The sequence below is a fragment of the Stegastes partitus genome, unplaced genomic scaffold (assembly GCF_000690725.1).
Source record: "Stegastes partitus isolate 25-593 unplaced genomic scaffold, Stegastes_partitus-1.0.2 Scaffold68, whole genome shotgun sequence".
Taxonomy (NCBI): Eukaryota; Metazoa; Chordata; class Actinopteri; family Pomacentridae; genus Stegastes; species Stegastes partitus.
In genome coordinates, this window is record NW_007577799.1 from 43,526 (window position 1) to 60,115 (window position 16,590).

Genomic DNA, 16,590 nt, shown 5'->3' on the forward strand with positions numbered 1-16,590 from the left:
GGTGGCGCCATCCAATGTGTCGCTTCATGAATTATAGGCCGCTCAGCTCTCCAGCCTTACCTTTTAATGTTGTCGGACACCTTAACCATTTTCCCAAGCTTGGTGTCAGTTAGACTAACGGCATACTGAGGGCTGCTCGCTGTCGGGGAACAACGGTACACCTGGATAAATGCACATCCCAGGCAGAAACAGAAGCACAGGTAAGTCGAGCTTTACCTTATAAGATCACTAAAATGCAGAGTATACATATCGGGATTAAAAAAAGAGTGAGCATATTGAGATGTGTCGCTACTTTTATCGAGGAAGTGAAGCCACCTTTAGCAGTTTTTCAAGGAAGTTCGCCAACATGTTCTCCTAAATCACGTGGTTTTGTATTTTTGTGGCAATGGTGGAACTCCTCGTTGACACAAACACCGCCGCTATACAGTACGTCTCGCAGCCAGAGCTCACCTCTCTGTCCGCGAACGGCATTTTGCGAAAACAGATAAGAAAGACTCACTTTGTCACGCATGCTGCGCTGTAAAGATCATGTGATAACCCATTTCACCCGCACAAGGACACAATCTGTAACAAAAGCAACAGTCTGCTTAAGAGGAAGATGGTAATTCATTCACAATGTGTTTTACTTCTCTGATACACACCACGATTTTGGAACTGAACATAAACCCAGTCAGTAAACTCAAGGACTTTTTCTTTTTACCTGCGAAAAAAAAAGTCAGTTTTTATCATGTTTACGTCACTTCTGGCATGGTTAGAACATTAAATATACATGTACACACAATAAGGCACAAACCACAGAGCTGAAGTCATTTTGTGAAGATTGCAATGGTGAAGTTTTGTTAAGATGTTCAGAGAGTTGACAGTTCTTTTCAGTATGTATATGATGTTGTATTGAACTTCCTTAAATTGTGAAAGTAATTGTGGTAACTGTGCAGTCTAACAACACATGGCATTTGTTGTGCATTTTCCTGAGCCTGCTTATACCTCTAAAATTTAAGGAAGTGCAGTTGACTATTGAAACTATATTTTTTTAAATTCACATTTCTCTTTCCTTCCGCAAAAAACATGACAGCAGCGGTTTCAGAATGGAAAAATGAGGCAACAAATAAAAGCAAATTCACAGTAAATGATGTAGAGTTTTAGAGGTGAATGCATGCAGATCTACTGAACTGAGTACTTTTTTTTTTTTTTAACTGTTGCCTGAGTATCAGGAAGTAGGGTTTTACTAAAGTGAGTTAGGTGGCTAATCATCATCTGTGACTATTAAAACCTCCAGTCTAAATAGAGGCGACAGTATTATGGCCAGTTCACACAGAGATAGCCTCTTAGCGCTGGGTTTTATGGTCGCGGAGAGCTTTTGGTTGCTAGGCAGATGCAAGGTTTCTCGGTTATGTCCTGGAAGAAGTCATAGTACCCTTTTGTTGTTCTAACTGTGTAAATCATGCTCTCTTTAAACAAAACTTCTATATTCACCTGTAAAATAGGTGAATCAGCTTTGACATTACGTTTTCTGAACATGTTTTCTACATATTTGTTGTGAGATAAACAAAATCAACAACCTGAGCATGCCCACGACCTTGTTAGCATTTCCAGCTTGTTGCTATTTTCACTCTAAAATAATCGTAAATGTCCCCACAATACTCTTAAACTGACGATCTAAAATAACATGTACAGCTGATCAGATTCACAGTTTCTGAATAATACATCGTCATCCATCCAAATCAGGAGGTGCTTATGGTTTCTCACGTATCCCAGATGTGTAAAGAAAAAGATCAAATGGACTCTTACAGCAATAGACTTGAATCACTATGCTTGTTGTTCTTGCACTTCAGAGAGAAGGTGAGGCTAAGAAGAGATTTTTTTTTATAGCTTTTTTTTTTTTTCTTGTTTAGCAATAGCTATAGACTAAAGATGTTTACCTTTCAGTGAATATTGATTTTTTTTTCTTTCTTTCTATTATTGTGTATGTCTACAAGCTTAAAAGCCCAGTGAGTCTTGAATTCTTCTGGTGTATTAAACCGACTTGATCACCTCTTATAGCCTCTCACAAAAACCGCCGTGCACATCCACGCTTTCCGCCGTATGTCTTCGTACTTAAAAGCATACTTTATGCTTCCTAAATCCACTTTAATGCCGCTGTAGTTACAGCTTCAGCGGTGATTGGGAACGTGATTGTAAAGAGTAAATTCTTCCCCACTCTCCACAAAACTTGATGAGTCAGGAGGCCTAACCTTACTGCCTGGTTAAAATGTAATCTCTCTATCACTTCTCTCTCTCTTCCCACCCCTCACTCTTGCCTCTTAACCTCTTTATTCCAGCCTCCAATATTATATCTGTTATTACCCTGTGACCAAATACTAATGGCTTTTTCTCTTGGAGCCCAGTCAGTAATCTGCGGTAATGTGCATTCTGATGTACTGTGCCTAAAGTGACAATATATTATCCCCACGGTTGCTCGTATAGTGTGTGCTTTTCTGATCGGCCCGCTCATTACTGATGTAGGGCATCGAGTCTCCCATAATATGGCGTCTTATCATTTACAGCCCTCTCTAACACAATAGCCCAAACTGATTAACCACACAATAAGATTTAGTGCAATGAAACCCCTGGTGTAAAAAAAGAAAAAAAAAAGGTAGGAAGGAACATTTTAACTGGTTTACACCATGGTGGTAATTTAGAGCTTGTTTATAACGTGCCTGCCCCTGAAGAGGAAGACGGGGCGCTCAGGGTTTTAACTTTCATTTTTGGTTTTCACTCCCCTGCTTCTCTTCCACAGACCATACACTTCTTGTGAAACTTGGTCTATTTTTATAGTAATAGAGGTTTAAAGAAGTGTGACAGAGTTTTAAAAGGAAGGAGAAAAAAATAGATGGTGTAAGAGTATCAGCCCAGGTGAAGACTTTCACTGAAGAGCAATGCAAATGTTGATATTTACTGGCATAAAGTTGCAAAAATTGCAAAAAATTCTGATTCTAAAATTATTTTAAGTTTAAAAATGATGCTCTGGGTGAATTAAATATTTGATTAAATAACCAAAAAGATAATGAGAGCACAGCATCAACTTGAGTGTGATCACTGAGGATGTTATCTGAGATGTTTATGGTCAGTTTATGTAGAAGTGTGTAGACCTAAAAACAGAGGAGTTGAATATAAACCCGAGGAGTGTGTTTGTGGAAGAGTTAATGGAAGTTATCAGTGTTTTCTACTTCACTTTGTGTCTTTTATAGATTATATCTGCTGGGGTGGTGGTGCTTTTACTCTGCTATTGATTAGATTAGGAAACCTGGGAAGGACACACAGACACACACATGGGCAAGTCACATACACAATCATGAATGGCATGTGTCTATACAAACAAACAGCCCATTGTGCATGCAGGTACACATTTTGCAGTGTGTACGAGCTGTCCGTTCGAAATGTGATGAAATCTGTCTCATGTGGGGAAAAAGAAGTACATAAAAGAGACAGAGAAGAGAAATATCTCCTTCACCACTATCTATTCATCGCTGTGATAAGTGTGAGGGTAGATAAGTGAGGTGTAATAAGGTGAGAAGTCTTAGCCCCAGCTCCTCCCCTCTCCTTGTTCAAGACCCAATCGGATGGGATTATAGATCTTTTATGCCAAGGGATCTCCCTTGTCATGTCTGTAAGAATTAGATGAACAGGGACAGGAGGATAGAAAAAAAACAAAAAGAGAAGAGAAGAGAAGAGAAGAGAAGAGAAGAGAAGAGAAGAGAAGAGAAGAGAAGAGAAGAGAAGAGAAGAGGTAGAAGGTTAACCAGGTTGCAACAGGAATGAAATATCCTTCTGCTGCTCAGAGTAAATCTCTGTTAGATATGGAAGTAGCCAACTACTGTGAAGGCCTGGATCCCTCATACAGCACACTGGGCTTTGAGAATGCAGAGGTGCTCTATGGAGGAGGAGGTAAGTGTGTTTCGATTCTGACACCTACATACAGAGATAGAGAGGAATCCACAAAAACAAACATACAGACACAAACAACTTATGTGTTTTTCAGCACACACACATTAGGACACTGTGCAGATAAAACAGACTTAAACACACACACTTCTTGTCAAGCACCAATACAGCTCACTCACACATTTACCACAACAAAGAAGCTGGTGTGCACAAAGAAAAGAGAAGAGTGTGGCATTGTGTATTTACAAATCTACAGCTTCTTCATTAACGTGATGTATCTTATGAGAAGGAGGATTTGGCATGGGTCATCGGCCTCAGAACAGGATGAGGAAGGGTAGTGGTTTGTAAGGCTGGATATTTTTTGATAATGTGACGTGAGAGCAGCTGAAGGCAAATGAGTTGCTGTTTAAGGAACGGGGAAAACCTTGTGGGTTTTTTTTTTTTTTTGCATAGTCCATGTGCCTAAATTGAGTGATGTGGAACTTCATGTAATTTTAATATTAGCTAAAAGTAAATGCATCCAGTTTGCAACAAGTGTGGGGTAGATATTTCATTTGCCTGCTGCTTGGATACGGAGGTAGTGTGCAGGAGGAAATCTGTGGTTATGAAGGAAAGAGGGATGAAATCAGAATGCTAAAAAGGGAACTGCAGGTATGTGTCATAAAGGTATTTATTGAGGAGTAAGCACGCACGCATCTTAGTGATACCCAAGTTAGTCAAACATTAATTGTTCTCACACTGGCTGCCTGGTGTGGGACTAAGGGTGTGGATGTATCTGTGCTGGAACATCTTGAGCTTTTTCCATTATGATACTACGTTTTGTTTTTCGTAGGCTTCAACAGAACAATAAATATGCAGAAATGGCAACGATTACAGTGTAAATTATGGGGACAGTGCTGCTGCAGGTGGTAATGATAGTGATTGTCGTGATGATGACAATGATTAGAGGAGAGTAAAACTAAAGACATTGACGATAATGCCTAATATGCCTGGTAATTGAACTGTCATGCGATTCTTTTCCCTGATTTGCAAATGCATATACTAACAAATGAAACACACGCAAATATCTTTGCAGTTATTAAAGCCCCAGCAAACCTGTGCAACTTCACTATGGGCTGGGACCAAAAAAAAAAACTGCCATAACAAAAACACAATTGATCATGCACCACATAACACTGTCCTCTTAACATGTAAACCAACCTCCCTAAACGCAAAAAAACCCAAAACATTACAGCCATGTAATGACAGAGAATTGAGGAGCCTTATGCAAATGGTAGCCTCGTAAAAATACCTTCAAAAGGTGACGTTGCAAAAATGTATGTTTTACTGCGACAAGTAGATGATAAATGATTAATGAGGTGATTGCTGTTTTCCAAATCAGAGTAACATTACGTAACCTGTACAGCCACAGGTTGTTTTTTTCCATTTCCCAAAAGAGCGCTGCTGTTTACTGACTTTTACTGTAATGTGATCAACAAAACTTTGCAAACAGTAGCTAATTTATTCACTGCTATCACTTTTTTTGCTCAGTTTTATCAAGATTTGAATGGATACTTAAACTCCAGAGCAAGATGGTGTTGTGCAAATCACCATTATCTCTATGACATATTATTGTGCCTGGCAGCTCGCCTGTTATTAGGCTCTGCTTACTGGAAGTTCTACACTCCCTCTGCTCACCTTTGTCAATGTGACTGCCACCACCACCACCACCACCCTCGGCCACAGGTGTTGAAGAAGGTCCTGCAGCAAACACATCTGTGTAATATGCGCACTTGGCAACATCTGCCTGTTTTTTTCTCCTGCAATTGCTCCACGCCTTTTGTCATTTTTGGTACTCCTGAGTTTTTTTGTTTTTTTTTGTGCAGATTATTTGTTTATTGAAAGCACTGAAATTAAATAGGGAGTAGTTTAATGATGTGGTTAAACCAACCTACAATATTTAAGGGGGGGAAAAAGGGCTATAATACTATTTTCGCTTACAGAACTCCATTCTTCTCTTCTCTTCTCTTCTCTTCTCTTCTCTTCATATACGCACACTACTAGCCTTGCGGTGTAATCAGGGCAGACAAAAATTTTGGGCTGCACACAGATGTCTGTAGAGGGGCCTTAAGCCTTCGCTTAGGGTCGCACATGAACACTGGTGGACGTCCATGGGTGCATGGGTGTTGCATGGTTGGAAACTGCATACATGCACAGTCAGTCAAACCACCGTATTCTATCCATACACACCTGTAATATGTGTAAGATATCACACCAGCATTCTACTTTGTCTACTTGTGTTACACTCTCCCTGCTTGCAAACATAATTTTATCTTCTACACGTCTCCTTGACTTTGCGTGAAACCTAAAATTCGTGTCCGCACAGACAATCCATACAACAACAACAGCAATACTGTACATACTCAGAAGTACTGTTGGCATTCTTAGATATGTAATGTTCTGCTGTGACTTCATGGACGAGATGTTTGCAGATCTGTAGCAGCTGTTTACATCCCCGATCCAGTATCATGTATGAAACAGAGTCTTTAAAATGAACTTTTGCAGGGTAGGGAAGTAGTATACTAACAACAACTGTGTATTTGTGGGTCTTCACAGCTGTCAGTGTCCACACAAGAGTATAATCAAGGCTCATGCTTGTACTTCCTACATCTGCAAGATGTAAACCAGGATCTTCTCGGTCGTGACATAAATGTCAGCATCTACTCTAGAACACTAGAGTCTGCATGGACCCCTTCCAGAGACGTGATCAGCCAAAATTTAATACCTATCTGTGCGCTCGTCCTCAAGGTTTAAAACTAGCCTTATACTACTTTCTAGTTCACTTGACGTCTGTTGAGAGAACTCTATTCCATTCATGCACAGTAGATTATGTATCCCATGCATCCACACTACTGCTGATCATGCACACTACTGCCCTTGTGGTGGGCTCTCACTGACTTTGGGCGATGACGAAAATTACATCACGTAGACCCTGTTTCTGACTTTGCTATTGTCCCAGAGGTGCTATGGGAAAAGACATTACAGCAGGCAGCAATGCATTATGTGACATGCCATAGATCTGACATGGACAGTCAGAGGAATTAAGACCCAATAATTTCAGAGATGCTGTTATTGCATAGAAATTCTACATAGTGTCTTCAGTTAGATGCCATAGCGCAATGGATCACATAAATTCATACATAAGCTAAGGCCTAACTATTTTGTGTACTGAACTACATATGCATACCGTTTCTTGGGTATTTAGGTGCATAACATAAAGATGCACGTCTCTGTGCACTTATATGTGTGCTTACCTTCACGTGCTTTTGTGTTTTTCAGACAGCATGCCGACAGAACCGAGCCTGCCTGGTCCAGATGGGGTCAGCAGTAACTGTGCGATCTGTGGAGACAAAGCTACAGGGAAACACTATGGAGCCTCCAGCTGTGATGGCTGCAAAGGCTTCTTCAGGCGCTCTATACGCAAGAGCCACGTCTATACCTGCAGGTATACAAATCAAGGATATACTGTGTGAGCACACATTCATACATAAACACAGCAAACAAACAAGCAACAGTAGACATATACACCTTTATGTAGAATGCTCACTGAAGACAGGTACTGTACGTATACTATAGTTGACATTTACCATGTGCAAGGAATGTTATGTGTTTGTTTGGTAACTACAGGACATAATGTACATTCATAAGTGTGCGCATAAAGATGCTTTTATGTGCACCCCTATTGTAAAGTGCAGATATCTTGATAGCTTTCTTTTCAGTCCAGTCATTATGCTGTGGTACATATTATTACTTTGTGTTACAGTACATTGAGTCATCATGTCTTGCATTGTAAAGTTACCTATATCATTGTGTGTTCGTCACGTAAAGGTTCAGCAGACAGTGCATTGTGGATAAAGATAAGAGGAACCAGTGTCGTTTCTGCAGACTCAACAAATGCTTCAGAGCTGGCATGAAAAAAGAAGGTAGGGAAACCTCCCTTGGATAAGACTACATTGTTACACCTAATCAGCAAAAATATATTTGCTTCAATATTAAAACTGCACTAAAATTTAGATGCAAAGATACAAGCACAGGAAAGATCAACTTTTCAAATATCTTGTTAATTTTGTACAGAGGAGCTACATCACATTCAATGAGCAATCAATGTAGTTTATTTTCATTTTTGCCACAAAGCAGAGGCTTAAACCAGCAGCACTGAAAGACAGACTGTCGTCAGAGAATCTGAGAAGCTGCTTCAAGATGGTTGAATTGGCTCAGCCATAAAACAGATTGCTCAGTGTGTGTGTGTGTGTGTGTGTGTGTGTGTGTGTGTGTGTGTGTGTGTATTTATGAGGGGTATAACCTTGGCACAGAGTTTTATGACACCTAATCATGTGTTATTCAAACATGTTGTTCTGGATTGCAACTGGTTAACGTTTTACTCCTCTTGCTGCTGCCAGCCTGTATGGCTATTTTCCGAAATATGAACTGCCTTAGTGTCTCCTGTCAACATTTGCAATCAAGACTCCCCACCAACTCTTAACAGTGATAAATACCAGCTTTAATGAATTCTTGAAAATGCATAAACCAGGAACGAGTTTACGGCTCACAGTCCTGCTTGAAAGTGAGCTGATTTTTACAGTAAGGAAAGTAGAGGAGTTTCGGTTTCTTTCCCATTTTATTTGATTTATGCAGGCATACGCTAACACAGTAACTTTAACTGTCGTGTCATAGCCGTACAGAACGAGAGGGATCGAATCAGCTCCCGAAGAAGTATCCCTGACTCCCAAGACCTGCCGCCTATTACTATTTTGGCCCAAGCAGAATCCTTGTCCCAACAGGTGATAATCCTTTTGTACATTTCCTGCTTCAACACTTTGTTTGTGAACTGATCACTCATCACATCATGAGTGTGACTAAATCGCAGTTGCCCATTGAAATGAGCAGATTTTTGTCCTCTCTTCCTGCAGATCACTACTCCAGTAGGAATAGCAGACATATCCGAGCAGAAGTCGGCCACTGTGGGGGATGTATGTGATTCTATGAGACAGCAGCTATTGGTATTGGTGGAATGGGCCAAATATATTCCTGCTTTCGGAGAACTGCCACTGGATGACCAGGTAACAAACTCAGACTGTAGCTCTGGAGCTTTGTCTTTCTGTTTTGGTTGTGGTTAGTGCCAGCATGACATTTGTCTGATGTACGTAACTGCAAAAAGGTGAGGCATTGTTGGTGTTCTTTATTTAACTGTTTGTGTTTGTCCCCAGGTGAGCTTGCTCAGGGCTCATGCAGGTGAACACCTCTTGCTCGGGGTTGCCAAAAGGTCAATGCAATTCAAGGACTTCCTGCTTTTAGGTAGAAACTCACCCCTAGAATGACATCTTGTGCATGTGTGGTCTAACCGGGTGGTTCAGCACTGAAGTACTGTGAATGATTAACTAAGTCTTTCTGTTTCTTTTTGACTTCAAAAGTGTCTCTTGTATACGACATTATTCATTACTGCGACATGCACCAACATTATACTGTACACTGATTTGTCGACTACAAACACTCAAGCAGGTCTTTTGTGTTAACACCTTCCCCACACCTGTTTGCTGAAACCCTTAAATAAGACACATAAAAGTCTACAAGATTAAATGCATGTTTCTCTCAAGGTTACAACAATCCCACTCACCCTTCCCCACAAGCACACACCATTGCCCCACCTCATACACACCCACATACCTTTCAGTTCCCGCCACCTCTCCTCAACTAACTATAATCCCTGTTTCTGCAGGTAATGGCTGCGTGATCCACAGGAACAGTCCAGAACCGGAGATATGTCGGGTAGCCAACAGAGTGTTGGATGAGCTGGTCCAGCCCTTCCAGGATATTCAAATAGATGAGAACGAGTATGCAGCCCTCAAGGCCATTGTCTTCTTTGACCCAGGTAATGAATTAAAAGTAACATTTAGTGCATTAACCCCAGTAGCCATCAAGTCATTTGTGAGATACGTTTAATCACATATGCTTGTAGCCATTACTGGGGGTGAGTGGTTGCCCTGATTTTTACATGCACCCTTGCTTGTCCATTCTAAAACTGTAACCTGCAATTACATGTAATTAAATCTCCGTCTGTTTGTTACGGCAAGTCAAAAAGCTTGGGTAATAGGGATTTTTGGAGAACTAGTGCGAGGATGGTTCTAGTTTTAAATAGATGTGAGGGAACTACGATCGCTTGGTAAAGGTCAGCAATAGAATTTCTAGGAATTGATACTGGCAAGAATTGTGGCACAGAACTTTATGACACATCATGATGCACAGAATTGGGGCCATATTTTGTAAAGGACCACAAATTACTTATTTCTTTTAATATTATACAGCAAATTAACTGTGACATACTAAAAGCTAAATAAATGCCATGTTTAAAGTCTTGTTTCATATTAGAAGAAAAACAAAATCCCCCAGAAACTAAGCAGATGAAGATTTAAAAAGGATGGAAATGGGAAACCCTGACATTTTGAATTACAAAACATTAAAAATAGCAATCAAAATTTGGACTTTTTATCGACATTTCTGCCCAGATCCCTCTTTTTCCAATGTGTCCTGGCTACATTTCCTCCTTTAGTTAGACCCCAATCCCTCCATCCCTTCTTTATGCCTCCTCGGTCTAGTGTCACCACAATCCCTGCCCCCATCTTACGTTACCTGGCCCCCCCCTTTTTCTCTCCCCCCTTTACTAAATCCCCTCATTTTGCCTTCATGCCCCAGTTTGACCATAATCGTTCCATCAATTTCACTCATATCCTCAATTCCATCCCTGATCTTTCAGTTTTTTTTTTTTATCCTATCCTGTCCTTCAATCCTGTCCTCCATCCCTCCCTACCTTAATGCATCCCCCTCTTCCATGCTTTGCCTTCCAATCTGCAGATGCAAAGTCTTTGCGGGACCCTTCGAAGATTAAGGCTATGCGACTGCAGGTAGGTCAACTATTTGACCCTTATAGCTTATTGTGGAGTTGAAGCAATTTCTAGAATGTTTTTTTTAGACTTTACAACAATGTTACAAATGAACATCTATATTTCTTGATTTCCAGAAGCAAACTCACCTCATTTTTAGCCTCACTATGTATTTCACTTCACATTTTTACACATTTGTTATCAATATATCAGTCAGCAAGGACAAATGAGTAGTTTGCTTTCATTGTTAAAAACTAGAGGTGTTGTGTATGTGTGTGTGCAGGTTCAGATGAGTCTGGAGGACTACATTAATGACCGTCAGTATGACTCCAGGGGTCGTTTTGGAGAACTGTTACTCCTGCTGCCCACCCTGCAGAGCATCACCTGGCAGATGATCGAACAGCTCCAGTTCATTAAGCTCTGCGGCCTGGCCAAGATAGACAACCTGCTGCACGAGATGCTACTGGGAGGTGAGGCTGGCCGACGTCTGTGCTTGTAAATCTGCAGAAAGACAAATAGGCTGACCTTCAGCAAACACCACCAAATGCTCCAGTGGAGCTCCTCAGCCGTGAATGTGGGGAACTGTAGAATTTTAAAGCAATGTAGAAAACTAAAAGTATACATGCTCTGCAAAGTTTTCTAGGATATTTACAATGGGTAAAAAGTTGAGGATGTTATAGAAAGGTGGTCCAACTTTGCATAATTCACATACAGTATATATTAGGAAGAGCCAAAATAGACTGAAGTGGCTGTGAGATGCTGCTCGGGACATCTGCAAACATCTAAATGTGTATAAATAAGGAAGCCTGAAGTTAAAGTAAAAATGCATCAAATACATTCCACGGGAGGGCCGTGACAGACAACTCAAGCATAAGATGAGATATGGAAATAAAGTAAAAAGTCATCTCCAAAAATGTCTTCCAGTTTCACCATACATGCTAAAAAAACAAAAAAAAAAAGAAAAAAAAAAACCTCCTCCAGAATATGACAACTTGACTTAGAAGACAGTGTACAGAAAGAGCTGCATTTGTTTTACTTTCCAACGTCTTGTCAGAATGTGGAACTAATACACATACAAAACAACAACAACACAAACAAAACCCCCCACTATTCAAATGTAGTCGAGATGATATATATAGTAATGTGAATGAGCAACTTATAAAGTATAGAGATGCAGTTTGAAACCAAACTACGGGTCAAACTTTTTTTTTGTGATTATTATTGATTATTAGTAATCAAATAGACCAATAACTGATATTCGAAACTGATATACTTTTGCGGGCTGCAAGGTGGCACAGTTGGTAACACTGTTGCCTCGCAGCAAGAAGGACGCCGGTTCCCGTCCCAGTGGGGGCACCGGGATCTTTCTGGGTGGAGTTTGCATGTTCTCCCCGTGCAGCGTGGGTTCTCTCCGGGTTCTCCGGCTTCCTCCCACACAGTCCAAAAACATGTTGAGGTTAATTGGTGATTCTAAATTGTCCGTAGGTGTGAATGTGAGTGTGCTTGGTTGTCTGTCTCTAAGTGTAGTCCGACCTGTCCAGGGTGTCCCCTGTCTTCGCCCTAAGTCGGCTGGGATAGACTACAGCCCCCCGCGGCCCTAGTGAGGATTAAGCGGTGTATAGATGATGGATGGATGGATGTTGAACATCAGATCCAATAATTAGCCAAACCGACAACTGGTCAACCTCTTAAACAAACAACAAGTTAGCAAAATTAAATTGAATGCCTTATATATGTGTGCAAAAAAAAAAGTTATTTGTGTATTTTTTGAATGTGAGGTGTAAAGACTTTTAGACTAAGTGACAGGTCACCAGGTAGGTTAGTGGAATACACGGGTTTCCTGTGCTATTTTAAATGAAGCCACATTGATCTAACACAACCACTAAATGATCTAAAACACGTACATATGCCAGTACACTTTAAAGCACAAACTGAAATCCATCCATCCATCCATTATCTATACACCGCTTAATCCTCACTAGGGTCACGGGGGGCTGGAGCCTATCCCAGCTGACTTAGGGCGAAGGCAGGGGCCAGTCCATCGCAGGGCCACACTTAGAGACAGACAACCAAGCACACTCACATTCACACCTACGGACAATTTAGAATCACCAATTAACCTCAACATGTTTTTGGACCTTGTGGGAGGAAGCCGGAGAACCCAGAGAGAACCCACGCTGCACGGGGAGAACATGCAAACTCCCAAACTGAAATCAGCAAAAAAACCCTCACTTTACTTGGTTTATTAAAGCATCTTTCTGTCAGCTGGTTACCACTCGAACACTTTCTGTCTTTCTCTGGACGGGACAGTTCATATTAATGAACATACAATCTCAATAGTTTACACAAGGTCAACTTTCAACTTTAACTTTTTTATCTCCTGAGGGAAAATTGCAGGTAAGAAACACAAAACTACAGAAAACACAGTTAATCACATCCAGACTCCACACTGAAATGGACAGCACACGACAGCAGAGAAAACAAATGCAAAACAACTATCATCCTCCAAAATTGCAAAAAATCACAAATAAAGGTTGCAGTAAATATGCCGGATTCAGCGCAAGGCTAATTTCCATCCATTAGCATCCGTCTGCTGCGGTTTATTTCTGAGCCACTGTGTTTTGTGTTCAGGCCTGACATCAGAGCCCACACACCTACACCATGCAGCCCACACCCAGCTGGCCCAGGACCCAGTGACTGGACACACACTGGTCATCAGCACCATGCCCGTCACTCACACTCCACAAATAGGTAAGGTTTCAATTCAACATGCATGCAATCAAACATTCACTACAACAAGTAGCACATGCATCAAAGTTGACGGACAATTTATCTGTTCCAATGAAAAAGTTTGTTCCAGGTGCACTTCCATTAACTGAGCTAATAAACCAAAAATCCTGATTGTAAAACCACATTAAATGCAACTTGTAATTCTATAATTTGCAGGAATTGATGGACATTGGTCATATCATCTGCTTTCATTTGTCAATAAAAAATGCATTTGGCTATAGTACACCACCTAATGGCCGCACAATGTCATTTACTTTTTTCCCTCCCCAAATAAAAGCAGGTTCATTTGCAAATAAACACATAGGAAGCTAAAAATTCCTCTCTGCCACTGTTTTCCTTCTGCAGCCTCTCCAGACACTCCCATCCCGTCGCCTCCGCAGGGTCCTGCCCCGGAAATTTACAAACACTTTCCTCAGCCTCTTTGTCCTCCAACCAGCCCCTCGCCGTCCACGCAGACAGACCCCTGACTCCTTCCTGCACTCTGTCAAAGAATCTGACACGGGATCAGCTCCCCCCCCCCTCCTGTTCATTATCCCAGTCGTGGTATAAAAAATTATGACAGCAATCTCTGTTCAGTGTCTGTGGTTAGACTTCACCCTTCTTCTCTCTACTGTGACTCCTGGTGTGGCTGCAACAATAGCTTAGACAGAATGAAAGCAGCAGCTATGTGGAGCTCTTGCGGGGCTCTATTTTCCCACAAGTAAGCACTAAGGTAAGCACAGTTTCTATGCAATTTTCCTCTGGTGCAAGTTCTTTTTTTTTTTTTTTTGCATCTGTGCCATTGTTTATTTTTTCCCAGCACTACAAAACCAAAGCTCAGGGTATGCTGACACTTGCTTGCACAAGGTGGCGCAATGCAATTCTGGTGCACATTTGAAGAAAAAATAAATAAAAACTTAATTTGGGTTAAAAACTGCCCATACCACTGTTTACCTGTGGTGATCACACAACAGTCTCTGGTATGAGAAGAGTGACGGTGCGTAATTTGCATGAATGGCACAGCAGCAACTTCATTAATTATTTAAATCTCCCGACATGGCAGCAGGATCCGTCATGTAAGGGCATGTTCTGTGTTTATAAGCATCACACTAGACGTCTGGAGTAGTGCCGCTGTCCCCTGGATGAGTCCTGAGCTCCAGCAATAGAAATCATTAGTAAGAACTTATTTCACATCAAGTGGATTATTAGACTGAGTTTTATAGTTTGGGATCGAATCCGCATTTATAAATATTTGCTCTTGCGGCTTCCATTCCTACACACAGAGAACAAATAAAGCATGTTGGTGGAAACAAGTTTACGTGTGTGAGGTCTGGAGTCTGCTGCGGAGGCTTGAAAACGTGGAAGGAACAGACTCCTGGAGAGGTTCAGATGCACTGATCTGTTACCTGTGATTGTCTCTAAATCAATTGTGGAACCTGCCCCATTAATAGAAGCCCTGACCTGACCCCGACCCATAATTAAATACGGAGTCAGAGCTGCATGTTGGGCGGTGAAGATAAAAGCTTGTGGCACAAGGTGGCAAATAAATGGCACCAAAATTAAAGCACACTAAGCTTTCTGTGGATTTCCGTCTGCTCGGATCAACTGGATGACACACACCTCTCCTAAATGTATACTTGGCACTGGGTGGATGCCGGTTTGTTATTGAAACCTCCAGACAGATTCAGTGGTAGCCAACCTGGTGCAGCTTATCTCCAAAGGATATGAGGACTGTTTTTGTTTTGTTCGGTAAATGAGGTCCGATGTTTCACAAAGAAACTTGTTTTGTGTTTATTTTGTTTATGGTAGCTTTAAGACATAAATGAGTCTATTTAATTAAGTGCACAGCTATAACCAGCTGTACTGTTATTCCTGCAGCACCAATTATCTGCCAGTTCATTCTATAACTTACGCTGCCTATTATTATGGCCGGGTGCATATTAAAATGTGGGATGTTATGGTGTTTTTTTTTTGTTTGTTTGTTTTTTATTTTAGAACTTCAGGCACTTCGCTTCTCCTTCTGAGTTTCTTTCACTTTGTTTCACCTGTTGCTGCTTTTAAAGGGGACAGGATGAGTTTGGTCATTTCTGAGCTCGCCCGACTAATTCTGTAGGTTCTAAACTAATCCTAATGATGCATTCAGCTGCCATAATTGTAAACCAAGTTTGCTCATCATGCCCAGTTGTGTTTGTGTCAGAAGATCTGTGATATTACAGGAAAATAGATCCCTCAAACTTTAATATGTTGCTTAAAATGAAGTGAAATAATGCACCAAACTCTAAACGATGGTTTAACTAAACAAGCCATGTAATCTCTGTAATCTCTAAACTAAAGATTTGGTTTTAGTTTCTGGGTGTTCATGTCAGTAAGGCACATCATCATAAACATGTGGCTTATTGACATGAAAGGGTTCTGAACCTCTGATCTTGGGTTGGTTTGAACTGTTGATTATATCTTGTATTGCTTTGTATTTAAGTATTAGAGTAATACTTACTTGATGAGGCATAGATGTGCAGAAATGTCTTCAGTCCTGATGGTTCTGTCTTTGGAATTTTGGAGATTTCTAAAAAAAAAAAAAAAAAAAAAAAAAAAAATTAAAAAAAAAAAAAAAAAAAAAAAAAAACAACAGTGGAAAAAATTAATTTCAAACAGCTACTGAATGAAAAAGTTCCAGCCAGCTATTAAATAAGAAATGACAACAGTGTTTTGTTTAGACAGTATGAATCAGCGGGATTTATTAACCTCTAAAATACACTAAGATCAATTATTTTGTTTTTTGAACCACAGAAATGTTTGTTTGTTTGTTTAATGATTTTTATGGACTCAATATAGAATGTGCATTGAAAGAAACTGACGGATGGAATTACAAAAAAACAACAAAAATTCTTCTGTTGTATGTCATACTGAGCCATAAATATATCACTTACACAATGATGTACATATTTCTAATAAACATGTATAGCAGCTAAATATGAGTAGTTTG

The 16,590-nt window shown here is 40.5% G+C and overlaps 1 protein-coding gene across 2 annotated transcripts; it reads left to right on the forward strand.

The window, feature by feature from the left end:
• Positions 1 to 169: 169 nt before the first annotated feature.
• On the forward strand, positions 170 to 14,095 carry hnf4g (hepatocyte nuclear factor 4, gamma). Of its 2 annotated transcripts, none has more exons than XM_008276277.1 (11): positions 170 to 200; positions 7,240 to 7,405; positions 7,789 to 7,883; positions 8,635 to 8,741; positions 8,871 to 9,020; positions 9,168 to 9,255; positions 9,677 to 9,829; positions 10,810 to 10,859; positions 11,122 to 11,308; positions 13,470 to 13,589; positions 13,974 to 14,095. In XM_008276277.1, the coding sequence occupies exons 1-11, from the start codon at positions 170 to 172 to the stop codon at positions 14,093 to 14,095; spliced, it is 1,269 nt and encodes a 422-aa protein (XP_008274499.1). The 2 variants fall into 2 exon arrangements, with proteins under 2 accessions (XP_008274499.1, XP_008274498.1); XM_008276276.1 differs by lacking the exon at positions 170 to 200 and adding an exon at positions 3,795 to 3,924.
• The last annotated feature ends 2,495 nt before the right edge of the window (positions 14,096 to 16,590 follow it).